The sequence below is a fragment of the Crotalus tigris genome, unplaced genomic scaffold, assembly GCF_016545835.1.
Source record: "Crotalus tigris isolate CLP2741 ecotype Arizona unplaced genomic scaffold, ASM1654583v1 scf7180000018122.1127207, whole genome shotgun sequence".
Taxonomy (NCBI): Eukaryota; Metazoa; Chordata; class Lepidosauria; order Squamata; family Viperidae; genus Crotalus; species Crotalus tigris.
In genome coordinates, this window is record NW_024096835.1 from 696,568 (window position 1) to 723,639 (window position 27,072).

Below are 27,072 nucleotides of genomic sequence, written 5' to 3' on the forward strand. Positions count from 1 at the left end.
TGGAAGCGAGAAACCACAGGCTTGCTAAATGTGAAGTAATCCACACAAGATGCAGATTTAATATTAAACCAGCAATGTGGCACATCTGAAATTCTTTTCCCTGCATTGATTACTTAGCACTGAGAGCAGCAAGTTTCAAACCTATTTTAAACTGCCTTGTTATAGCTAAGGAAAAGGTGAGAACTTTCCACTCTGCCTTTCTTTTGGCTTGCAAGCTGGCACAATTCCCAATTTTATGATAAAGTTGATGCCTGAATTGAAATCTACCTAAATATAAGTTTCACCACTGTGTGGTAAATCACAAACTGCTTGTGATCTAAATTCTTTTTAAAAATATGAGGAAAAAAACCCCACCCTTCTTGTGAATGCAAGCCTTTAGGCTACAAACCATACAATGCTTTGGCAGTCTTCACCTTTCCATGTCATCAGCATATAAAATTATTCTGCTCTTTAAAACTGCCCTGATAACTAGCACCAGAAATGTAATTTGGAAACCATTTACAGGTAGTCCTCAACTTACAACAATTCATTTAGTGACTGTTCAGTTACAATGTCACTGAAAAAAGAGATTTATGTCCACTTTTCACACTTATGACCATGGTCACTTCATCAAATTTTGGATGCTGGGCAACTGGTTCATATTTATGGCGAGGTCATGTGATCACCTTTTGCAATCTTCTGACAAGCAAAGTCAATGAGGAAGCCAGATTCACTTAACAACTGTTACTAACTTAACAACTGCAACGATTCACTTAACAAATGTGGCAAGAAAAGTTGTAAAATGGGGTAAAATTCACTTAAGAATTGTTTCATTTAGCAACAGAAATTTTGGACTCACTTGTTGTCATAAGTTGAGGACTATCTGAATAAGCATCATATTTTCTTAATGGCTTTGCATTATGACAATTGCCTTATTTTATTGCAGAATAAAAGAATGGAATCTAGTGGCACATTTAAAAAGTGATCTATTATTGTAAGAAAGGCTTTCATTGTTTAGACAGCTTTGTCAGGTTTGGGCAATTTCACAAAACATTTACTAGTTTCAATAACCATTATGTTAAAAAGCTTACTTCTTCATAATCTTTTTTGCTCTCAGCTTGCAAAATTGAAGACCTGTTGATCAGGAAATAAAAATAAAAAACAAACTGAATATTTCTTAAACGAAGCAGGGGAAAGAAACGTTCATCAAGCTGTTGGCTTCAATTTGTTGATATATGCAATTCTTTATTCACTATAGCATTTATTCCTTGTCAAATCCCAAACAGAAAAACCCTGATGGACATTGCCCATCTATAATATTTATCTTTGGATTTTGGAACTTGGCATATTTCATTTGAGCTATGTTCTAGGGACAATTATCCACTGATATATCTCAGAGAAAATTTATGTTGTCTGAGCTTGTCTTTTGCTAATTTCTCTCAGCAAAAACCAGTAAGATTGCACAGAACAAGAGGAAGGTATCCCTATTACATTTTAGCTGAGGAGAAAACAGGCAGTTGGAAAGAAAAAGCAGGCAGATAACTTTTCCCTCTAACCTGAAAACAAGGATTGAACATACCCCTAACGTTTTAGAAAGAAAACAAGTATACAGCAGACAGCATTACACATGAAAATCTAAATACAGAATCACCTTCGGTGAGATGGACAACATATAAGTTTGACAAAGAAATAAAATGATAAAAAATAAGAAAATATATTTAGATTGCCACCTAGAGAGCAGCATTGAGTTCTGATTAAATAACTTGACTTAAAGTAATAGAGACTTGTCTTATACCTGCCAAATTTTCAATCTGGGAAAGGCAAGGATTTATTCTTCTTTCTTTCCCACCTTTCAAGGAAAAAATTAAAGGTAGCAGGAAATACTTTCTAATTGTTTCTCTATTGCTAAACACATATGTAAGAAGTGGTAAGAATACAAACTTTTTGCCATCAAAAGATGTTATTTGAAAGCAGTATCTTCTGTCTTCACAATCCACAGCCATTACCGAACAATTGTCTATATCCATTACAAGTCCTCCAGCTACTTCACCTCTTCCTTGGCTCATTAGGTTTCCACCCTGTGTGAAGTAAAACTGTCTGTCCCAACTGGAAGACACCAGCCCTGTTTTGCTGAAGGAAGAAAGGAAGAAAACTGGCTTAGTCCAACTTAGCAGCATCAAGTCTCCAATGAAAAAAGAAATAGGTATTATAAGCTTTGGACGGGGGATAGTTTCATATAATTGAATGCAGTTATACATAGATTATTTTGGTACAGCAAGAAATACCAAGAGAATATAAATAGTGCTTAACTAAATTTCTTAACATACTGTTTATCAGCAAAATACTATTGCTGTCACTCTCTCTAGTTATATACAAATATGTGTTTGTGTATGTGCCCACACACACAAACAAAGACTCCTTGTTTAGGGCTTTAAATATAGCTTCAAGATGTTGCCACCTTACATTCTTACTCCACAGCACACCTGTAGTCAAACCACAGGTAACAGTGTCCACGTTCATACAGCAGAAATGTTACTTTCATTCACTTCTTCTCAGACGGTCAAAAATATGATAAATATATTTCCCAGATGGTGAAAATATATTTATAGAAGGCTATTAAAAGTATGGGTAAAAATTATATTATGTCTGCTATTTCCACTAGCAATAATTTAAAGAACAATGAAATGTTGTAATGACAAAATATTTTGAGCCAGGATCCCCCCGAAAAAGTATCACTTGCAAACAAATTTTATTTTGTAGTACTACTTTATATACTATCTCCTGCTGACTTTAAACTCACTGGTGGAATTGTTGTGAGGATGAAATGGGGGAGGTCACTAGTGCTCCTCTGAGCTTTGGGGAGGCAAGAACAAACAAATAAGTTATCATAATCCCGAGAGAGATGCAATCTACTTTTAAAGCTGCACCATAGCCTGCCTCTTTTAAAGAGGAGCTGCTGCAACAAAAATAACAAATGAAGGAGCAGCTGTTCTCCCAGGTGGATATGTCACTTCCAAGGTTTCTGGCCAAACTACCCTGAGACAAATTAAATTATAATATATTGTGGCATAAAACATCGTAAACAAGATCATGACAAATCAGTACAGAATGCTACTTGATACTGGACATATTTTAAATCTTAAAAACTATGAACAACTACTAATTATTTTTACATACAACACAGTTTGCAAGACACCCCCTCCCCAATAATTTATAACCCAGGCTATTGAGACTTATGTGTATCTGAAATTGGTTCTTACTTTCTTGCATTTAGATAACCAGCCTTGCGAGTAAGGTTTCTTTGAACCAAAAATTTTGTAGTATCAGGATCTGGTAAATAAAGCGGATCACTGGCTATTTCCAAATCTTCTATAGTCTGTTGCATTGTCTCCACTTCACGTTCCATTTCCCTGCGAACGCTAAAACCAAAGGTTTTTTTTTTCATTTTATTCATATTAGCTACAAGTAATATTTTAAAATAAACAGCATTACTTTTAAGAGAGAAAAAATGAACTTACTCCTGCACGCTTGTCCCAATATTTGTTAAAAATTCTTCCAGCTGTTCAGAAAGGTTTTCTGAGCCCATTTTAAAGAAGTTTATCTTTTAAAAGAAAATTCAGATACTTATCAATTTACTTGAACTTATAAAAGTACATTTAATCTTAGATCTTTCTTTGGAAGCGAAAAATATAATCCACCTTTGTAGATGCAGATCATAAATCAGTTCAATCACAACATGTTTATAATTACTAAGGTTTTTCTATTAACAAATTACACTTATATGCTTATTTTTCTTCAGAGAGGTTAACAATTTAGTCCTGATTTATTTGGCTCAGGTCAAGCTTATTTATTTATCAAACTAATATAGCCCATCCCACACAAGGTTCATGTTTAAGTTTGCTAGTGTTTTAATATTTTGGATGCTAAAATATTTTAATGTAACATTCCAACATCTCCCCTCCACCACACATTTTGGAATTTACCTGAGCCTGCATATAGCCTAGTAAGGGTTCCAACATAGCAATTTTCTTCTTATACTGCAGTGTATTTAATGCACAGAAGTAATGCATCATAGTCTGATGTTGTTTCTTCCGAGAAGTATATACATCTTCTGTAGCTTCATATTTGACCTTAAAAAAAATTCTAATTCAGAGCAAGCACAATTTACTATTAAAAGGAACAATTTGCAATGACGTGAAAAAATATAAATTCATATATTTTTCTTTCAAAATACATTTTCTCTTCTACTCATTCTCTACTGAAGGGAGGTGTGTGTGTGTGTGTGTGTGTGTGTGAGAGAGAGAGAGAGAGAGAGAGAGGGAGGGAGGGAGGGAGGGAGGGAGAGAGGGAGGGAGGGAGGGAGAGAGAGAGAGAGAGAGAGATGCAGCACTGCTATTGTTGAGATCTCCATTTTGCCAGTTAATGGAGAAGATGTATAGAAGGATATCCCACTGAATAAAGACACTCATAACACTGGACAGGAACATATAGCTATATATATTTCATGAAAGATTAGTTGCATTCACTAGAATTATCACAGAATTTTTAAGATAACTGAAAAGCAACTTAGACTTTTTACATTACCATATCATAAATTCTAAATACTAGATTAAAGTTTAACAAACCTTCTCATTTTCTCTTTTTTTTGACAGTCGACTATATCTGGCAATCGCAGCATCATGATCTGAAAAAACAAGTTCTACAATATTTAAACAGTAGCTACAATCATTATAAATGTTTAAGGCAAAAAGCAACTACACTTCAGTGAAGCAGTAATTCAAGCAATTGAGCTAATTTTGCTTTTTTCAACAAAATGTTTTTATCGTTTCAAGATAAACAATATCTATTATCCTGATGCACTGATTATATCAATACGACATCCTCTTTTTATAATGTCCCATTAGAACAAGAGTTTACTCAACATAATTTTTCCCCAATTACCTTGCATACAGTTATCTAGGATTAGTTTCCCTTTTAATTTTAATTTTTTTAAATAGCAAAGTTAATCTTTGGAGACAGAAATCCCTTCATAAAATGTTAATCTTTACTGTTTATACTATTATAATCATGCAACATCAAATAAAAAATAAACCATGAATTTAATTTCTAAAGCATACTTTACCATTGCTGGAGATCTGAAAAACCTCTTTTAAAGTCAGAATTTCTGAAATGAATTTAAGAAAATGTGCAGTGTTACCGTAGTTCTGCTGTTTTAATATAAGATGAACAAGATTGGGTTTATTTATTATAGGTCTTCAGTTGGCCTGCATTTCAGGGACCACATGAATTGTTTTGTAGTAAAAAAAATAATTCCCTAAAATTATGGGATTATATACAATGACTGAGCTGTTTCTTCCTGTTTTCTCTTACGCTTCTTTGAAAAGCCTTTCCCCCAAAGTCAGAGGTTGTCTTTTAAATGCCATGTCATTTGAGATAGTAAATGTGCTGTGGCAGAACCTAACTATATGATTTTTTGAGGGATTTATAGGGTTTGGGCAGAGAAATACAAAGAATTTTTAACAACTAAATGCATCCCATAGGTCAAAACACAATAGCAGTACAATTCTACTCAAATTTAACCCTATTACTTCAGTAAAACATGCATAAGATTACAGTTTCATATTTCAAGAGGATTAATACACACAGATTACTAATACATAAGTATACAATTCCATTGAACTCAAGGGACTGGAGTACTCCATTCAGCTCAAACATACTGGACAGGCAGAGATAGATTTCCTCCCCCCTTGTTTTCTTCTTTCCATCCATTCATTTTTTGGGGGGGGGGGTGTTATTGTATAGATATATTATCATGTTCTTTTTCATTGTTTACTTTATTGTTCTATTATCTTCTGTTCTGTTTACACTTTTTCATTTCTTCCTTTTTATTGTTGTAAGTCACCTAGAATAGCCTATTATTTGTGAAATAGGCAATAAATAAATTTAACAAATAAAATAAATAATAATTGGAAACAAATAACCAGACCCTATGCTTTATAGGGGGCAACCCTCAAATAACCAGACCCTATGCTTTATAGGGGGCAACCAGCACCTTGAATTGCCCCCAGAAAGCCACTGACCACTGTAGTTTGTGCATCTGGGTGCAACATGAGATTTCTATTACTGTTTGTGTCACTGCATTTTGTACCCACTGTAGTTTCTGGATAGTCTATAAGGGCCACTTCACATAGAGCACACTGCAATAATCCAATCCTGAGGCAACCAGGATATAAATGGCAATCTGAAGGGCCGCCTGGTTGAGGAAGGATGCAAGTGGTACATAAAATAAACCTGTGCAAAGTTTCACCTGGGCATAGCAGATAAGCAGTCGCTGGGAGTTCAGGAGAGTTCCCCCAAATTGAGTACCAGTCTTTCCAAGGAAATACAGTTCTTTCCAAGAGCAATGATGGAAATGCCTCCACCAAAGGGGCCACTTAGTCTATTTTATTTACCCCATTTTTCAGCCCCTAAATGGATGGATAGATGGATGGATATAGGTAGACAGACAGACAGACATGACATAGGGACTGGCAATGTACCCACTCCAGATCTGCTCACTATTTCTCCCAACATCTCTCATTATCAGTCTTGCTGCCTTGAGACTGCTGGAAGTTGTAGTTCAGCAACTTCTGCAGGGCTATCACTTATTCACTCTAACTTTTATCATTCCCTTTTTCCTAAAACTGTTTTCAATGAGACAAATGTTCTTAAATTTGCATTAGATTTCAGGAGGCCACTATAGCTGAAATAAATATTAACTATTCTTATATAAGACTTTGTCCAGCAATCTGTTATCTTTGCGACAATTATTGTACCTTTTAGATCTCTTTCTTTGAACTGTGTGATGGGAAACATCATGGCATCTGCTAATTGAGTTGATAGTACCGCATGACAAGAACTGAGCTAAGAAGAAAAAAACAATTAAGTACACAATGTTGCATAAAAATATAAACATTTCTCATATTTCATTGTTGTTAGATACTTTAACAATGTTAATTGAAGCATGGGGTGAAGAAGCAGCAGAGCCTGACAATTTTATATCTGTTCTTTTTTGCATAAGTAGATAAAAATATTGTTTAGCATTATTTTAGCCTGATGTAATAATTTATTACATTCAAATAAGACCCAAAGAAGCCAATGTGACAAACCATGATACAACTTTCGTTTATAATCCTAATTTTTAGGCAGAATATGTCTGCATTTTGATATCTTCATTGAGAAAGGGTTGGTGCCTGCCATTCAGATTATGCCACTCAAAAAATGGTTTGTTGGGATCACTGTGTATTGTTTGAGAGAAAGAGAGATGATCTTGACAGCAATATGCAAGAATATATAAGCAAATAGGGTTGAACATTCCTTAAATCCTAGGAAGCAAGATTGTATTTGGAAGGAGGTCCAGACAAGCTCTTCCCTGATTCACTGAAGTATAGAAAAAAAGAGGAAGTAAAATATAATCAAGCTTATTAGATTTTATTATTATAGCCTATATCAATAAAATATAATTCTTATTCTCTTGTAGAGTTGATGTTATGGCCTAGTCTACGTAGTGTAACTGACAGTTTCCATGGTGTGAAGGTTGTGGACATCACATGTCATGTGTAGAACCTGCTTGACAATGATGCAAAAGAGGCAGCAATCACAGCCCACGCTGGCAGCAGTAGAATTGGAATGTATAATTAGCCAGTTCTGGAAACCAAATTTAGACTCCTAAATAGAAGATCAAAACCAGGAACACCAAGAGAACAGTCTTAGAAATGCTGTCTGTTCCATGTGTGCAGCCAACCAGATAGGCAGAGCTCAGAGATCTCAATTCAATTATGGCAGGATGGCTCCAGATGGAGATGCTTAGATTTGTTAGTCACTGGGAAACACTTCAAAACAAAACAAACCTGCGTAAAAGGAATCTAGGCTATTGGCATATAAAATCTAAAAGGTGACAGACCAGTTTTTAAATTAATTTATGGAAGGAAATCAACAGGTAGTGTAGAGGTCCCCAACCTTTTGGCCATCAGGGACCAGTTACGTGGAGAGAGGTTTTTCTGTGGACCGGAGGGTGCGTGGTTTTGTGTGCTGCCTGCATCCTGTGAATGGGGCTTTCCTTGTTTGCGCAGACTGGTTGCTGGCATGCTACAGCCTGGTACTGGTCCATGGACCAGGGGTTGGGGACCCCTGGGTAGTGGGTAACAATCAATTCAGAATGGTGTAAACATTTTTTTAAAAAATAGGATGAACATGGATGCTGAGCGGTCATGAAAACCAGAAGATAAAATGAGAATAAGACAGCCATGAAAAAAACTTAAGCCAACAACTCTTCAAAATTAAAAAAAAAAAGGAACAGGATGCATAGTTGTTTCAATTCAATGCTAGAAATCTGCAAAGAATGTTGTAATTCTTCTAATAATGGGGAACTTTGATTACCCTAATATAAACTAGGTATGTTTGTGCTTAGGTTATGACAAGGAGATCATAATAATGATCCTTTAGAACAGCTGATCTTGTACCCAAGTAGAGGGAAGGCAAGCCTAGATTTGATTATAAAGGGTATTATGGTTTAAATATTGTGGAACTGACAGGAAACAATAATCATAATACAAACATACAAACAGAAAGCATACAAACTGCTTTATCTGCAAAATCTAACACCATCCTGTTGATTATAAAAGGGAAAACTTCTAAAAAATGAAGTCTCTTATAAAAATGAAAGGAAAAATCAAGAGGGCCAAGCTTCATAATAATTTAGAAAAGTATGGCGATACTCTTGAAGAAGGAATGCAATAACCATGAAATAAATGTCAACTTAGTCTGGAACTTCCTGGAAAGGAAGAAGGGGGGGGGGAACCCTCAAGATGACCTTTCTGCATTCTGTTTGGTGTAAGAGGAGCAGAATGAAATTCTGACAAGCTTTTAAAAATCTGCTATTATACTCTATAAAGCAGAGTTCCAGCAGTCATACCTCTTTCTCCTCAGTCTGGTCTACCATTGTATATAATGCAATATTTTTTTAAGTATATCACATTTAAATGGGTGAGGGGAAAGAGTGTTGTGCTTACTAGACAATTTATTCTGAAATGGTTAACATTACAGCAAAAAAAAATAAACTTTTAGTTATATTGTAACTCCCTAATTCAGCCAATTATTATAACTCACCCCATGAGTTACCAAAAGGTTCACTATCCTTCCTAATGTCTCTGATCAAGACAAAATCTTAAAGAGGCTTTCAAAAACGGGCCTTCTCTTGGTTATTTGTTTTCAACCTCCATATGGCCCACAAAGACATGAAGAAGAGGCAGAAATAACGGTAGTGTATACAATTTCCTTGAACCTATTGGAGGTGAAACCAATTCCAATCATGCCATTATAGGATTTTCTTTCAAAATTCAAAAGTTCAGGAAGTGGGGAGAAGTGGTAGCCTTCCAGCTTTCTTTCTGACAAGTGGGAAGACTAGAAGCATGATTACAGCATTACCAATCACCATCCAATTAAATTGAACAGAATGGGGTGGCCAAGACATTTGTACTGGGCCAGGTTCACTGTGATTTGTGACAATGATAGCCTAAAAATAAAAAAGCAATGACATGGTTAACATAGAACTATGTTTGTTTGGAACTGATAAAGAATTCTTTTTGTGGAGTTATCTGAATCAGTTTGAGCATGTGGATCCTCAGGAAGTAAACAGAGTCCTCCATGCTGCTAGATCTGCCATCTGTGAATCAAATCCTTGCCCTACCCAATTGGTAAAAGCAGCTGAGACATGATAGAGATGACAGAGAATGGGCATGGGTGATGGCAATTGTATACTTCAGGAAGTAGTGGTGCTCCTGTCTTGAAAGAGGTAGTGGTGTGTCCCTGCCACAAGAAATCATCACTTCACCTAGCAACTGACAAATTTGTCATCCAGTCTCCACATTTCCTTTTTAAGGAAAGTTACTGGACCATGGTTATTGAGAATGAAACAATTATCTAGTTGAGATTTAGGTCTGGGCATCAGACCAAAATCTCATTGAGCATACTCGTTGATTATCTTTGATAATCTACAACGGAAATAGTGCAACTATTCTGTTTCTGTTGGATTTCTCAACAGCTGTGACTATGGTATCATCTTCAACCAACTATAACTGTTGGGATGGAAGGGATGATCTTCCTGAGTGGGCAATTCTAGTTGGTGATGGTAACTGGGGAGAAGTCAAGTCTTTGGCCTCAGAAGTTCCAGAGGTTTAATCCTTTTTCCTACAATTTAATATCTACATGAAGCTGTTGGAAGAAGTCATCCATTAACAAGTAGATTATCTATTTTCTGATGATTTCCAAATATGTATCTTTATTCTGAGCCAGACAAGGCATGTGGTAGTACTTTTGACCAGGTGCCTGAAATCTGCTAGGACCTGGATAGAGAGAAAGAGATTCAGATTGAATCCTATTAAGACAGATTTGGAGCCAGGGCACTTTGATTTGGAAGCTAAGTAAAACTTTGATCCTGTATGGGGCAACATTTCTGCAGATGGAGGTGATATGTAACAAATCTCTCCTCCTAAACTTATGACTTCTGTGTGAACAGCAAATACATTTGCAAAGTTACATCTTTGTACTATCGACAGTTCAGAAGTAGAAGCTTTTACTCATTGTTACTCATTCCACTGTCACTTTGTGGATGGATTATCCCAATGTATACAGAATGGCAACATTTTCTGAGAGCCACAAAAAAGGATCTTCTGAAAAGCATTTGGGAAGTAATGAGATTATATTACCCTAAATAGTGAAGCCTCAGATTGATTGGCTATAATGACATTATTTCTGTTTTTTAGTCTTTGATTTTAATATTCTAAACTGTTCAGTCTTTAGAAATGGAGTGATATAAAAGTTACATCCATGGAAAATAGGCTGGTAGATTTTTAGAAGGGAAGACTTACCTCATCTATCACTTTGGCAAACTGCTGAAGAGTAGAATTCATAACTTCATCATCACCACCCAAAGGAAAGCGCTACCAAAACAAAACCCCATTACTTTTTAAATTCCATATTTATTGATTTTTTCACTCTAAAAAATCACAGTAACATTCCAAAGGCCTAATAAATCTACATATTTAACATTGCTAGAAAATAATAGAGAATCTCAGAGCACTGTAAGTTGCTAATGCCTGTTAAATTTATATATATATCGTGTTGTTATATTTAAAAGGCATAGAAAACACTTGTTGGCCAGGGAAATTGTGCGCATGCACTCACACAGACACATTTGCATATCCACAAAGTCTAGTAAATCATGGTGTTAAATTAAAATATGACCTTTTGATAATAAAAAAAATTGTCTATTTATGGCAGTTTCAACTTATTTTTATCTGCTTTCCCCTTTCTGTGTTTCTATTCGTTATTTTCTGTTTTGTGTTGTTATGGTTAGATAAACCTCTCATGTTTTAATTAGTCCATGCATGTTTTAATGTCTTATTTGTTTGTAAGCTACCAAGAGGTATTTGATTGTTGCAGGATAGATATGTGATAAATGTGTGATCTTAATAATAAGAACTGAGCAGAAATAAAGTGTAAGAGGTCTTGTAAGAATAAGAAAGTGGAAAAATGAATTTAATTTCTATGTGCTAAGCCAGTGTTTCTCAACCTTGACAATTTTAAGGCATGTGGACTTCAACTCCCAGAATTCCACAGCCAGCATTGCTGGCTGTGGAATTCTGGGAGTTGAAGTCCACATGCCTTAAAATTGTCAAGGTTGAGAAACACTGTGCTAAGCTATTGTTAAAACATATAGGAGGAATTTATATAAAATGCTACAAACTAGGCAAAAACAGGTTAGGGTAGTCTGTAATTAATTCTCAATGCTGGAGAATCCAATCACTATCCCAATACGTTGTAAAAATCACATTCAACTTGGATCATTAACCACATTAACCCATTCAACTTGGATCAGAACACAGCATTTTCATTTTATAACTGACTCTACCTGCTTCTCATATTCTTTTAGAAGCTTTGAAGTCAAATGTGTTGCTGCACTGAGTTCATTCTGAAAAAGAGAATTTATTCTGATTTTAAAAAGATTTTTCAAATATAAATGACAACAGAAGTACAATATAAAATAAATTAATTAGAGTTAAACAGTGTTTCTTTAACTAAATGTGTATGCTTTTGTAACGCAATTATAATTTCCCATTTTTAAAATGGAATGATTGCAGACAGAGTCATAGAATACCACACATACTTTTAAAACAGTAAGCATGCATTTATCTAAACAAACAAAAATTAATCAAATTCCCAGAATTCTGAATGACCTATCACTCCTAATAGAAAATAATATCACTCTCTCTAATAGCAAAAATTAAATTGCACTAAAAGATTTGGAAGTAAAGTCAACAAGCAAAAAGAAGAGTGCTGCATATCTGTAGGATCCTTAATCTGTGCAGATTAGATTCAAAATTACTTACAGAAGAGAGAAAGTTTTTAAGAGTACATGCAAATGTAGGTTTTCATGCAGGAAGCTGAAGGGAGGCCACAAATTATCAACATTATCTTAAACTTGCACACAGCTTAATGATAAGCTGTTTTTGTGAGATAAAAAAAGATTTCCTTTTTAATGACATATCTTGGGACATATTTTCAGCATAAATCATCTTATGTTTGGTTTACCTGTTAGGCAATCATAAAGGCTGACTGCTCAGGAGATAAATTAGACTGTTGCAGTTAGGCTTAAAGTGAGGTTTCCAATTTGATGTTAAGATTTATTAAGAATCTGTCCAACATAACTATATTATACAATACATATAACAACTTAAATTATTGCATAAAAATCCTTATACCTATATATATTCTTGTTAGAAACTTCTGAAGAATTTATAAGCTATTTATTCATGTTATTTGTAAACAATTAACATGGAAATATTAAAGGAAAAGTGTATTTCTTTTTTTTCTTTTTCTTTTTTTTTGACATTCACATATATTTCCAACCAGCTACTAAAATCCCAGGAATTAAAATTTGGTTCCAGGTAGTCTTTGATTTACAATCACTCATTTAGTGACTGTTCAAAGTTACATTGGCACTGAAAAAGATGGCTTATGATCATTTTTCACACTTATAACCGTTGCAGCATCCCCGTGGTCACTTTATCAAAATTCAGATGCTTGGGCAATTGGCCTATATGATGGCTGCAGTGTCCCGAGGCCATATGATCACCTTTTACGACTTTCTAAGAAGCAAAGTCAATTGGGAAGCCACATCCACTTAACAACCATGCTACTAATTTAACTGCAGTCATTCACTTAATAACTGTGGCAAGAAATGTCATAAAAAGGGATAAAATTCACTTAACAACTGCCTTGCTTGGCAATGGAACTTTTGGGCTCAAAAGTCAACAACTACCTGTATAATCATATCAGTGATAAAAATGTGGAGAAATGATTTAAGGTTAATTAATTTCTGCATTTTACAGTCAAATTACCTGTGCATCATAAATTCGGTGCATAGCTTTATACAGCTGGTTGATATATCTGGAAATTGCAGCAGCATCTTCTTCAAATACACCCAGCAAAGATCGTGTCTAAAAAGAAGATAACGTAACTTTTATAATATTGCAAGTACACTATTGCAGCTACATTTAGTAAAGTTTTATTTCATGTATGGGTAAGACAGAATCAGAATTCAAAAAATTTCTAAAAGTTACCTGGCAGAAAGCATTTTTAAAGTCTATATGCACTTCATTAAAATAAAGTATGCTGGCATGGTAACAGAATACTCAAGTTCCTTTCAACAAAGTAGTTCATTTACTTTTCTTTTTATGACCAACAATGATAGGGCATAATAATTAAATATTTGAGCTTTACATTTTTGCCAGTTATAAAAATTTAATACTATACAGTTTAAATTTATTTTATATTGAACTTGAAATCTAGATACAAGATAAAATTTCCTTTGAGGCAAGCTCTATACTGCTTACCACATAGATATGTCAGAGTGCTGTTTCTTAGCTAAAATAAATTTAAAAAATAAATATATTCTCTAAATGATAAAGTACAATTCAAGTTAAGCTTTACAATATTAAAATACCATTTAATGCTGGCTTTTCAAACTGCTCCTCACTGACTTTTGTGGAAACTGAACAGTAATAGAATAAGAGTACTGTCCTTTTACAGATGGATAGCTGGTTATAAATACTGTAGAAACAGGAGATAGCTAAAAGCAATCCTTCCAAGAATCTAACAACAGTTTATAGAATTTACATTTGTATGAATAGAATGAATAGACAAGAAATTTTCCTTTTAAATTCTCATTAACCAATTGATAATGATTCAAGATACTAAGTATATTTTGGGAATGAATACATACACTGTGAATTCCTAGTTTTTTAAACCTTAAAAAGTCTTACAGAGAATAGGATCCTCAGGGTTCTATGAAACAGAAAAACTAAAGTGCCTCTCTTCAAAGACAATTTACATTTCCAGTTATAAGACAATCTTCAGGAGGCATTCCTTGTGAAATATTTTATTTGGGCTGACCACTCTAGGACATAGAATGCTGAAGTAGAGGGGGTACACATAATGTAATACAGAGAGCTTTGCTAAATAATGTTGGCTGGTATTTCCAGCGACAAGTGTTGTCCCAATTATGGAAATTACAAACAACTGGACTAATTAGCTAGTTTTAATGCAATTTTAAATTAATTATATTTACAGGATTACAGGAATTTCCACTTTCTTAAAAGCAACAAAACTGGGATGCAAAAATCCACTAACAATAGATTGCATCAAAGAGATAAAGACAACTTTTAAGTTTGCAGCCTAGATCTGAACGCTCTACCTTTCTATCCATACAAGCAATCACATTTAAAGTACATGCTTAAATTTCAATCTTTGCTTTTAATAAATGATTGAAAGAATCAACTTCTTGAATTCCTTTTTCTAATTGAAAACTCATTCTGTGCCTTGTGAAACCAAAATGACATCATTTATAAACATTAACAAAATATCAGTAGGCTTGGGGAGATCCCAAAATTTGCCAAAGTATTAAAAAAGGCATTTTTAAGGAAAACATTTTTTAAAGAGTGGGAGAAAATTAAATAAAGTAATGAACTCAATGACAATATTTTCAATGATCAAAGCCTACTGAAGATCTAAGTGGTGGGGTGCAGAGGAAGAACAGTGAAGAAGCAGATAGAATGGAATATTCCAGAAAAGGACATGACTTGCTGGATTGTATTTTAAGTGGAAGCATCCCATACTGCAATATTCTTGCAGTACTGCAAGTCTTATATTCTGCTTTTCTGTTTATACCGATGCTGAGGAGGTGTTTAGAGATATGGAACATATATAGGGATCAACTTCTGCAGAATCTAACTAGGATTATGAATTGCATGCAGCACCTAGGTATCTTCAGCTGAACAAATAGTATACTCAGAATTCTTGAAGAAATAGAACTTTCCCTGGTGTTCTTGGCACATAAAGAACTGAATCAGTATCATAGTTATTTTAGCAGATAAGACTTGAAGCTGATTACATCAACTTGGAGTTAAAACCTATTTTACCTGTTCCTAACAGGAGGGGAGGCAGGATACTTTATATTATAGCAACCAAATGATACTTAATTGCTTTTTAACATAAAAACAATATGTTTTTGTATAAAAATAGATTAGCAACATTTGCATAACAAAGTAAAGCAAAAACATTAATCTGGATCTAATGCTTGAAAGATTGAGGGCAATAGAAGAAGGGGACGACAGAGAATGAGATGGCTGGATGGAGTCACTGAAGCAGTAGGTGTGAACTTAAATGGACTCCAGAAGATGGTAGAGGACAGGAAGACCTGGAGGAACATTGTCCATGGGGTCGTGATGGGTCGGACACGACTTCGCAATTAACAACAACAACAACAACAATGCTTGAACACGCTAACTAAACTTTTGAACAAGTACAACTAAGGATAAAATGTATTTACTACTGCATTTATTATCTCATATCTGAATATCTGAATTTAAAAGTGATAAATATTAATATAATAAATAAGTCAATAATACGCAACACAAATGTTAAGTATTTTTCTGGAATCCTTCAAGTTCCACTAAAGCAAATAAAAAGGTAAGCAGGGAAAGGTTCCTTCCCTGTAGAGATCCAATTGCTGAATCTGAATTGTTGTAAACAGTGTGTTAACTTTGATCTCAAGGAGTGTTTTAAATGGGCAGCTTTTAAAAAATTGGAGTTGTATGCATATTTACTAAAGTAATGTCTTTAAATGATCACTGGCACTTGCAGAAGAATATGCTACTAAAAACTGGGTTTTAAAGAATTCTCAAAAGTGGGGGAATGTAAAGATTAACAGAAGAAAGATGTAAAGAGCCGAATACCATGTAAATTCAGGGCATTATACCAGTATATTTAAAAACTGAACCCAATCCCACAATAAAGAATATTTTACCAAAGCTGCATCTATCTTGCCTATCAATATAATCGCTATAGCTAAGACCATAAGAAGACTGAAAAGTGATCCTCAGATACAGTGTACAACAGATCATAGGAAGTTTTTAAAATATTTCCCTACTTCATTTTTTGCAGCAATTGATGAGATACTGGTCAATACAGGTGGTCCTAGACTTACAACAGTTCAGTTAGTGATCATTCAAAGTTCTAACAGAACCGAAAAAAGTGAATTATGACCATTTTTCACACTTACACCCATTGTAGCATTCCCATAGTCACATGATCAAAATTCCGATCCTTAGCAACTGGCTCATATTTATGATAGCTGCAGTGTCCTGGGGTCATATGATCACATTTTGCAACCTTCTGACAAACAAAATCAATGGGAAAGCCAGATTCACTTAACAACCGTGTTACTAATAACTGCACTGATTCACTTAGCAACTATGGCAAGAAAGGTTGTAAAATGGAGCAAAATTAATTTAATGAATGTTTCACTTAGTAACAGAAATTTTGGGCTCAATTGTGGTCATAAGTGGAGGACTACCTATACTTCATAGGAGTATGAAGCACTCCTATCCAGGCACAGTACCAACTTTTAATATAGAAACACCACAGAAGAATTTTATACATCTTCACTATTTCTTGGAGAATAAGTACAACAGAAATAATTTCATAATTATTCATAATCGTACCTTACATTCAATCCTAAATATTCAGAGACACTTAAATATGCTAATTACAAATAATTATGCATACAGTACTTGACAAATGCAAACAGGTTTTAGTGGTAGACAAGTTTATTAATTCTTGATACTTCAAAGCTACTGACAAAAATCATCTGACTGAATTCGGGTGAAGGAGGGTGTGCCGGAGAATCTGAAATAATTACACAATGTAATTGTGTACAATCAATGCTCCCTTAACTTCGGCAAAAGTAACAAAAGTGCTAGTGAAGCGCTGCAGCACCACTCCACAGTCTCTCCCACACCGGCCCAACAGAAAACAGCCGCGGCTCCCTGCTGCTGCTCTGCAACATTTTTCAAAGGAACCCGCATCTTTTACAGGCGAGATCAGGTAGCGCAGACCTGCACCGGCCCTGCCGGTTTTTAAGGCGGAGCCCTGACCTCCCCGCGGAGGGACCCGTAGGAAAGACGGGGGTTGCTACGCATCTCCTCCCCTCGCCCGCCCGGCCCGCCCGGATGGCTTGAGCCCTTCTCGGCTGTTTACGGCCTCCAAGCCGCGGCGGGGCGAAGGAAGCCTCCTCCCCCAGGGCTGGAAGGGGCAGAAGGGGCTCGGCCACCCTCCCTCCCTCCCTCCCTCTGCCACCTGCTGCTGCGCGGGCCACTCACCTGAGGACTGTCCTCTAGCGCCTCTTCGATAGGCAGTTTGTCTATCCCAGGCATGTCGGCGGTTGAGTCTTCCCAGGCCAGGCCAAACCCTCACCGCACCCAGCCGACGGACGTGCTCCCGCCTTCCACCGCCTTCCTCAGCGCACCCCGACAGGCCCGCTCGGCTCAGGAAATCCCGCCTCCGCGCTTCCCCGCGACCGCCCGTCCGGACACCCAGCAGACGTCAGTGAGGCTGTGCATTTTCCTATTGGCTGGAAGGGCGGCCAGTCTGGCTGGCGAAAAAGGGGCGGGTGCCTGTCAGCCTCGCGGGGTTTTGGTAGGAGGGGGCGAGGCGGACACTTGTGGGGCTTTGGTCCTGTCGGAGGGCATTTTCTGGAGGGCGTAGAGTCACGCCTGTATATGCTCCATGTGGCACTGCACCCTGGGCTCCGTTTCTGTACGGGTCCTCCCTATTGTTGTGGTTGTCATGTTGCCATGATTCATCTAAAATGCAGAGTGGGAATTGGATCTCACAAATATTAAGATAGCACTGAGCTCATTTAGGGCTGATTGACAAGAGCTTAGTAACCCACTTAGAGCAAATGACTGCTGGGTGAGAATGTTTAACTGGGTATTAATTGACTTCTTCAGAAAGACGAATCTCCGCTTGAGTTTTCCACGCTGGTTATTTTTTCCGGTTTATGGAAGGCGTGAATTGATTCTGAAAAAAGCCATACGTCATTCTCAAAATGCTTACTGAATCTCTGCAGTGATATTTGGGGCCTTGCAACAGTGTTTCAACTATAGACGGTCTCTTTTTAAAAGCAACAGGGACTTACGAAGGAATTATGGAAAATGTCCACTTTATTTGCCTTAGATATAACTGTTGCCCTTAAAATGTCCCAGATGACTATGTTTATTATATTCTTTTGGAATTGGGTTGTGCGAAAGGGACAGAACATAGCACTTTAACAGCTGGCAGCTTTTCAGTGATCTTGGTAGTGGATAGATTGCATGATTTGAAGTACAAACGGAAGCAACAGTTGCATAATTAAACTTTTTTCTACTATTATTGCTATTAAAACTATGGTGTCTACTTCCTTTGTCATATTTTATTTTCCTCTCTTTTATATTAGCAATGACTTTAGGACAATTTTAGTTTAATTTATCTTTATTTGTACAGCTGCCCATCTCACCAAGCAACTCTGGATAAGGAACAAAATTTAAAAAATAGAAGCAATTACAATACAAAAATTAAAATGCATAGCAGCCAAGATTAAATCTCTCACCAAGAAACAGATCTGTAGTTTATGCCAGCCTTTTTTTCTGCTTTATTGCTTCCCTGTCAATCAGGGAATTCTTGTAATACTCTAAAATGGTTGGTTAATGAACACATTAATGAGAGCTTGTTTGGCCCGTGATTAAGACACCAGACTTGAAACTGGGAGACTGTGAGATCTAGGTCTGTATTAAGTCATGAAAGCCAGCTGTATGACTTTGCGCCGGTCATTCTTTCTCTGCCCAGTCCACTTCCCAGGGTTATTATTATGGGGAAAATAGGAGGAGGAAGGAGTATTAGGTATGTTCACTGCCTAGAATAAAAATAAAGGCAGGGGAAAAAATAAAAATAATTACATCTCCTTCCAGTTTATTATCAATTGTGCACAGTGTTTAATCCAGGTTTATTGCTTACTGCATTTTTCAAACCTGAAATGGTTGACATTTTGGGTTTATACAAATGGACTTGTAACTGATGATAATTTTTAAGTATACCTCTTTTGGAAACTGTCAGCCAGGCAAAAGAGTGGGATCAAGCAGGGAGTTACACTGGAGCCTGTGCACAGCTGCAAAAGACCTAGGACTGCCCCCCCCTGCCCCCCCCCCCATCCATGGAACTTTATCTCTTTGTTCTCAAGGAAGGGCAAGCAGTATGGTGAAATTCTTGTATTATAGGCAGAATACACTAAAGTAGTTAAGATGAACCTTTCATGTGTGGATCTTTCATCTTGCTTGCACCTGACAATATTCTAAATTTCTGGAAATCTCAAATGGACAATAAGGAACAGGCAATAAGATAAGCCATAAACTTTGTTTGGCAAACAGCAATTGAGCTGTTCAGCTTCACATGCTGTACGGAGTTTAAAAATACTTCTTGATTTACTTTTATATAATACTATTGAAATATTGATTTCACAAAAAGGTTAAACTTCAGAATTAGAAATGAAACCAGGGATGAAGAAATTGTATTTATCCACATAGATGGTGATTTATCTAAATAACAGCTGAATGGTAATGGTTATCCTTTTGAAAATTACATGGATTGAATACTTTAAGAATATATTGTTTTATAGGTGAACCAAAGTCATAAGACAAAGAATGACTTCAGTATCAAATATTTATTATATATCATATGAAGTAACTTGCAAAGATAAGCCCTTTAAAAAATAAATTATTAACTAAGATGTATTTACTAAGTTTTTATATTTTTTTGTATTCTACTTTTTCCCTGTTTAAATATACCATGATAGCTAGGCTGCCTGATATTTTACTACACTGGCAACGGTCTAACCTTTCTTTTAAAATATATAATATGAGGAAAAGTGAAGCAATAAAGTAGATTACATTCCCAGCATAAAATCTACTATTTGCAGTTTATTCTTAATGCATATCTATCTGGCATTTTTACAGACCAGAGTAAAATTCCTAAACTACTAATGGAACCATGCAAATATGAACAGGAAGGTGTTAGGCTTTATTCAGCCCCCATTAGTTATTTTAGACCTCACTGATTTGACTATCATAGTCTCAGGATAAAGCAAATATGCATTATTGCTAGTATAGTGTCACGATAAACCTATATGTATTAGTATAGCATCTTGGCTTGAAAATTAAAAAGAATTGCAATCAAGAAGCTTAGTTTGATTTCTATCCTGTTTTGCTATATGTTCATGGCCCACATTTATTGTAATGGTAAGAAAATATTTGTGCAGCAACAGCCCAGAGAAGATTAAGAATGTGTATGCCCCATTCAGTTTCTGTATCTATTCATTTCCTTTCAGGCAGAGGCTTCACAACAGAGCTCCCTCATGTCCAACAAGCATTCTTTTTCCAAGTCCACAACTTTTCTCAGATGTTCTGGAGATGAAGCATAAGAATGGAAAATTGGCAGACTCAAAGGGAGAATGTCATGTGGTCTTCAACATTAGTTCAAAATCCCTTTATAAATGTGGTTCGACTTCCAGCAAAAGTATCACTTCTCCGCGTCTGGCTTGGCAGACGGAGAAAGAGTGATGGGGAATAGAAAAATAACCTGATCCCTGGCCAATATCTGGAAAATGTTGACAAAAGGAATTTCCACTCTTGTTTTATTGAAAAAATATTTCCCTTTTTTCCCTTCTATATAATCCATTTGCAAGGCATTCAAATTATCAACTAAACTGTTAACTCAGGGCTCTTCAAACTTGGCAACTTTAGGACTTGTGGACTTCAACTCCCAGAATTCCTCAGCCATCCAGGACTGGCTGAGGAATTCTGGAGTTGAAGTCCACAAGTCTTAAAGTTGCCAAGTTTGAAGACGTGTGTTAACTTTGACCGTTTTACTTATTTTCTTAACTTTCATCTTTTAGACTAGTAACAATTAAGTCCTTTCCAGTTAATTAAGGAAGACTTCATTATTTGCTCTAAAATAGGAGTTCATGAACACTAGATGGCAACATTACAGAGCTGTACTGCAGTTGAATGTATTGTTTCAACAAAATATAGTAATTATTTGTTTATAAAGGAAGACCTGGCAAAAAGGGAACACAACCACTTTATTTTTGCAATATTTGTTTTGCTTCTTACAACATTTCTAACAATACATTTGAAGACTGCCCTTTGAAACAGTGGTTTTACCAAGAATATTACCTGTTCCCAGATAACATAGTAGGTTTCAGATTCATCAGTACACACATGTGCCCTCTCTCTCTCTCTCTCTCTCTCTCTCTCTCACACACACACACACACACACACACACACACACACACACACTTTGTGTCAAACATTGCCCACCACTAGAAACACAGTTAAATTTGAACTACTTTCCATTGATAAAAAATGTTAAGGTCTTTCAACTCTGAAGCACTCATAAGATCGAGGAGATGCTTGAATGTGGAGTAGGTAAAAACTAGGCAAACCCAGGAACAAAAATTGATAAAGAAGAAAAGAGTGTATTTGTCCAAATATAGGATAAGCATTTACAGGAAATAATCTAATAAATATATGTGCACTATCCCTCATAGACACAACAGTGACCAGGGTTTGGAGAATTATGGTATATTTCTGGCCATAGCTTGCTAAGACCCAATGACCTATGTTGCTAGCAGGAAACTAGGTAGACTACTGTTTTAAAGCTTATTTCTGAGTTTACTTCTCAGTTGTTTCTTGATAGAAGGATAGAAAATTGATAATTCTCCAATATGCTTATAAACCAAATCAACATTAATGGTCTTCTCAATTTTTAATGTACAGCTTTAACATACAAAAACAAAAAGACAAATGGGGGAAAAAATCCAAACATGCAATAATAATAATAATAATAAACAGTTGTTTTAAAATATTGTACATTACATTTGACTGCAGAGCATAATTTTGATCAGTTTTTCCATTTTGTCTATGTTTCAAAATTAAAAATATCAAAGATTGTAAATCTGGAGTGATGCAACTGTCCCTTCATTTTGTTGTTGAATTAATCTCTTCTTAAGAACAAAAAAACATACTGAATGCTGTATTTTTTAAAACTTTGGTTTGGAAAAAAAAAAGGAAGTCTTTACTCCAAAGTTCTTGCAATACTTGATGTCTACCTTAAAATATTCAGTCACTCATACCTTGGTCAGTTCCCATTTGAACTATTGGAATGTGCTCTACATGGGGCTGCCCTTGAAGACTGTCCACAAGCTACAACTGGTCCAGAATCCACCAGCAAGCTGCACTAGCTCTCAGTTTCCTTCTAGAACCAATTCTGGGTGCTAGTTATCACATTTAAAGCCCTAAATTAGACATGTCAAACTCGTGACATCACGTGATGTCACACGACGTATCGGGATTGTTTTGCCATTGCCGGCAATGGGGTGGGCGTGGGTTCCGCGTGATGCGTCCGGCCCGGGAGCCGGCAGTTTGACACCCCTGCCCTAAATAGAATGGAATCAGGTTATTTGCAAGACTGCTTTTCCCTGAGAATATCTACTCCCATCCCACCAGATCACATAAGATAGGCATATTTTAGACCCCTTCCCTGAAAGGCTGCCTAGGAGGTGTGGCTTTTCCAGGGCTGCTCCTACCTTGTGGAACATGTTCCCCTCATATAGCACTTGCAGCGTCCCTATGAATTTGTTGTAGCTGAAGCCCATGAAGTTGCAGCCTTATCATGAACTTTTGGTTGTTCTCTACTGAAGGACAAAACCTGACCTTATTTTCCTAAGTTAGCTTGCTGCCTTATCACTATCACAAAATTGTTACATATCAGTTTGGAATTCAGCAAATTGTCATGGGGAAGTCTGGGTGCTGCATTATAGAATATGATTTGTAAAGCACAATGGTTGGATCCAGCAATCATTCTAAATTCAGACCAGACTTTTTCCAGCAAGCATGAAAAAGAATGGAAAAATAAAATAACCCTGAGATAAACAGAGCAAATATCTTTGCTCTTATGTTTGTAAGCTGCCCAGAGTCACTGAGAGTGATTTTGGTGGCCATATAAATTTTAATAAATAAATAAAGTTATTGGTAAAATTCATTATCTCCACTGACCTTTTATAAATTTCATTTGCCATAACAATATATTGCAAATTAGGATGAAAATAACCATATTTAGTCTCACTGAGCATCAGTAAAACAGGTTATGGACTGGCTTTTTCTAAAACCGCATGGTTTCTGGCTTTGATTTTTATGGGATATTTCATACACCATCTGATGGATTCCTCCAAGAATGCTAACATAACACTACCTTTGGCAAGTTGGGTGACATCCAAGTTTGATAAACAAACACAAACAAATGGCATCAAATTAAATTCTGAGCTAAGAAAATAGAGGAGCAGACCTTTTTACAGTATTTCATTCACGTGTTCTCCTGTATAATCTAACCACTTGGAATTACTGAATTCTGACAACACTGACAGCCCATTGCAGTCTTATGCCAAAGACTATTGTCATCTTAGTGAGGATGTTCATCATTACATATGCATATGAAAAAGCAAATACTTTTTCCTCAGGATTACCCTAATAGCATTAAGAGATTATTTTTAAATTTTCATTGGAACAAAATGCACTTAAATGAGATTACTTATTACTTGACTGGTTTCCTATTCTGCTGTTTTGTTTAGGTAAATGAAGTTCATAGGAATATTATTTTAAAAGCAAAACTGTCACCACCCAAGCCCTGATTTTATACATTAATGATTTCAAACAAAAGAGAAGTGTTATACTTGTGCATTGGTGCTTTTGAAAAAGTTAAGTCTGATACTCTGGTAACAGGCGATAACACTTTTTGTTCTTCCTGGTGTCCTCCCTCCTCCATTAGTTGCTAATTACTTGGAAACAAATAAACAATTAACTCCTCTAGCCTCTTGGTGGGAGAATCTTCATTGACATGCTAAAACTTTCTAATAAAAGATTTTAATTAATGACGTGGCAAATCCAACCCCCTTGTTGCCAAAGCTATAAGAAAAGACCTGTAAGTAAAAGCTGAATTATGGCGTGTGGAGGTTGGCAAAAGAATGGCAGGCCGATCGTTTTATGCTCATAATGCAGCTTCTTATAATCATCAGAATAAATTCAGTCTTGGGGAAGGCAAAAACACTTTTTCGTTTTCCATTGAAAATATTTTGGGATTAGAGCGGGAAAAAGATGGCACTCCAGCTGCAAAACCCCACAGGCCATGGGTGGATAAAGGCAGTGATTTAGGTAAGACGGAAGTTAAGATTCATTTCAATATTTTCTTCACCTTTTAACTGTGTTCCTTAGCTTTAAATTATATAAACCACATTTAAAAGTCAAACTGTAAAGAAAATCAGATTGTTGTGTTTCAGCTCTGTCTCTGAATTTAAACTACTGTATAACTAACATGTTGCTAGTTATTGTGTTAAAAATGTTTGTGACTTTTCAGGAAAAGATTGTTTGCCCTGCCTGCATCTCTCTTCAATTTCCTGTGCACTCCCTTTGTATAATACAAGCAACTGCCTAAAAGCTGAAGAAAGAGTTTTGAAATGTGAAAACTATTTCGCAGTCAATGAAAGATTTTCTTACAAAAGGGAATTGAGTTGGTACAGAGGTAGGAGGCCAAGGACTGCATTCACTCAAATCCAGGTAGGGATTTAGCCCATTTAATCTATTCATGCAGCTAAGAATGGCTGTTTTGCTTCCTGCATTCTTTAATAAGGGGGCATTGATTAGAAAGAATCCAGCAATGCCTGTTTCACTAGAATCTGTACAATCATACATTTACTGAATAAAAAGATCCACAAATGTTATATCTAATCAGCATCCTGAGCTCAAAATAGCTTAATTGATTTCTATTGATTTGAAATATTTTAGAATCTTTAGTAAAAGGTTTGGCTTTATCACGAATGCTTAAAATATGTAATTATTTTGGCAATGAAAACAAGTAAATAATAGAGTTTTTGTCTAATCTCTTTAGATAGAAATACTGGAAAATGTTTTCAAAGTGAATTCTTATCCTGGCATTGATGTTAGAGAAGAGCTGGCTGAAAAATTAGATTTAGATGAAGACCGGATCCAGGTGACTTTACGCTGTGCATTTGTGTATTTATGCTTGTATTACTGGAATCTCAATTGTTACATCTGCTTAGCAAGAGTCATAATAGATGGGAACAATAATAACGGCCAATATTCTGACCCTGACTGAAGAAGTTAACAATACTAGTTTGCGTTGAAATGTTGTATTTTTTATTTTTAATAAAAAATAATTCTATTTATGTTTGCAGCAATACCTAGATAATAAGGAAACACATTCCTTGTACGTATCAGAAAAAAACTCTGATGCTAAGACCTAATAAGTAGGATTCATATGGAATAAGTTATATATTTTTTTCTGAAGTACGGTATTTGGTTCACATATCACATTAACAGATGTTCTAAACAAACCACAATGGTTTCTTCTAAGTAACACATTAAGCCACAAATAAGCTACCGGTAACTAAACTTTGGCTTCATGCAGTGTATGAAGCCTAAAACACTGAGTGGGATTTGAGATGAGAGTGTTATAATTCAGCGATGGTTCCCTTCTGATGTCTTAGAGCAGAAGTCCCCAACCTTTTGGGCACCAGGGACTGGTTACATGGAGAGAGGTTTTTCTGCGGACCGGAGGAGTGGTGGTGGTTTGTGTGCTGCCTGCATCCTGTGTATGGGACTTTGCTTGTTTATGCAGGCCGGTTGCTGGCATGCTGCGGCCCAGTACTGGTCCACAGACTGGGGATTGGGGACCCCTGTCTTAGAGTAAGGCTGGAAAGACTCTTCTATATGAGTTAATAGGATCAAGTCTCACTCAGGCAGACAACTTTATTCTTTATAAGCAGCTTCTTGTATTTTTGCCTGTTGGAATATTATTAACATTATAGTTTTAACCTCATTTACCAAAAGCTTCTTTTTAGGGTACTGTATTATTAAACATGTATTTTTTTCTCTCAATTTTAGATCTGGTTCCAAAATCGCAGGGCAAAGCTGAAAAGATCCCATAGAGAATCACAGTTTCTAATGGTGAAAAATACTTTTTCTCAAACAATTATAAAATGAAAAGAAATGTATAGAATGCATCATTTTACTGTAGTACATGAATTCCTCATAAACCACAATGTGTTATCAGAGACTTATCATGTTAAAATAGGTTTCAATGTTATTTTTTAGATGAGTGTAATGATTTTATTGTAAAAGTAAACAATAAATGTTATTGTTTCATGACTCATGTGATGAAAGCAGATTTCTCTAACTAGTTTAATAGGTATTTTCAGAAGGAAAGAAGACAAAACTCTGCTGTTTTTGTAGCTCACTGTCTTGGTGATGTATCATTGAAAAATTATGAAAATTTCACAAACCTCAACACAGCATCATAGGAGGTTCTATATACTGATTTTCTCCATATCCATGCCAGTGACCTCTAAAATGCAATGTATAGGAATCTGGAATGCAATCCAAAAAATTCATATGGAAAACTCATTATCCAAATTTCAGTACCTGCAGGGAATTCTGCCAAGGCAGAATAATTCCTCAGCAGCAGCCATTCAGCTTCTGCAAAGTTTGACCTGGAATTAAGGTTCATTTCCTGCAGAATGCTTTCTATAACTGAAGAATAGTTGTGTTAATT

General features: G+C 35.9%; 2 protein-coding genes across 3 annotated transcripts in view; one reads left to right on the forward strand and one right to left on the reverse strand.

The window, feature by feature from the left end:
* The window catches only part of APPL1 (adaptor protein, phosphotyrosine interacting with PH domain and leucine zipper 1), a 40,538-nt gene extending 22,746 nt beyond the window's left edge, over positions 1-17,792 (reverse strand). For both annotated transcript variants that reach the window (XM_039348130.1, XM_039348131.1), the window contains exons 1-12: positions 17,739-17,792; positions 13,419-13,517; positions 11,930-11,989; positions 10,887-10,958; positions 6,795-6,882; positions 5,102-5,143; positions 4,605-4,663; positions 3,963-4,109; positions 3,498-3,580; positions 3,240-3,398; positions 1,921-2,109; positions 1,071-1,113 (exon numbers count right to left, since the gene is read on the reverse strand). In XM_039348130.1, coding sequence (XP_039204064.1) covers positions 1,071-1,113; positions 1,921-2,109; positions 3,240-3,398; positions 3,498-3,580; positions 3,963-4,109; positions 4,605-4,663; positions 5,102-5,143; positions 6,795-6,882; positions 10,887-10,958; positions 11,930-11,989; positions 13,419-13,517; positions 17,739-17,792 — 1,095 coding nt within the window. The remainder of the gene's footprint in view (positions 1-1,070; positions 1,114-1,920; positions 2,110-3,239; positions 3,399-3,497; positions 3,581-3,962; positions 4,110-4,604; positions 4,664-5,101; positions 5,144-6,794; positions 6,883-10,886; positions 10,959-11,929; positions 11,990-13,418; positions 13,518-17,738) is intronic.
* A 6,538-nt stretch (positions 17,793-24,330) lies between these two features.
* On the forward strand, positions 24,331-26,669 carry HESX1 (HESX homeobox 1). The gene is made up of 4 exons (XM_039348079.1): positions 24,331-24,656; positions 24,859-25,058; positions 25,390-25,491; positions 26,406-26,669. The coding sequence occupies exons 1-4, from the start codon at positions 24,470-24,472 to the stop codon at positions 26,502-26,504; spliced, it is 588 nt and encodes a 195-aa protein (XP_039204013.1). The 5' UTR covers positions 24,331-24,469; the 3' UTR covers positions 26,505-26,669.
* The last annotated feature ends 403 nt before the right edge of the window (positions 26,670-27,072 follow it).

Coding starts and splice junctions, on each gene's coding strand:
- HESX1 (XM_039348079.1), top strand. CDS start 24,470: ATGGCAGGCCGATCGTTTTATGCTCATAATGCAGCTTCTTATAATCAT. Junction 24,657..24,858: donor GGATAAAGGCAGTGATTTAG/GTAAGACGGAAG, acceptor GTGACTTTTCAG/GAAAAGATTGTTTGCCCTGC. Junction 25,059..25,389: donor CTGCATTCACTCAAATCCAG/GTAGGGATTTAG, acceptor TAATCTCTTTAG/ATAGAAATACTGGAAAATGT.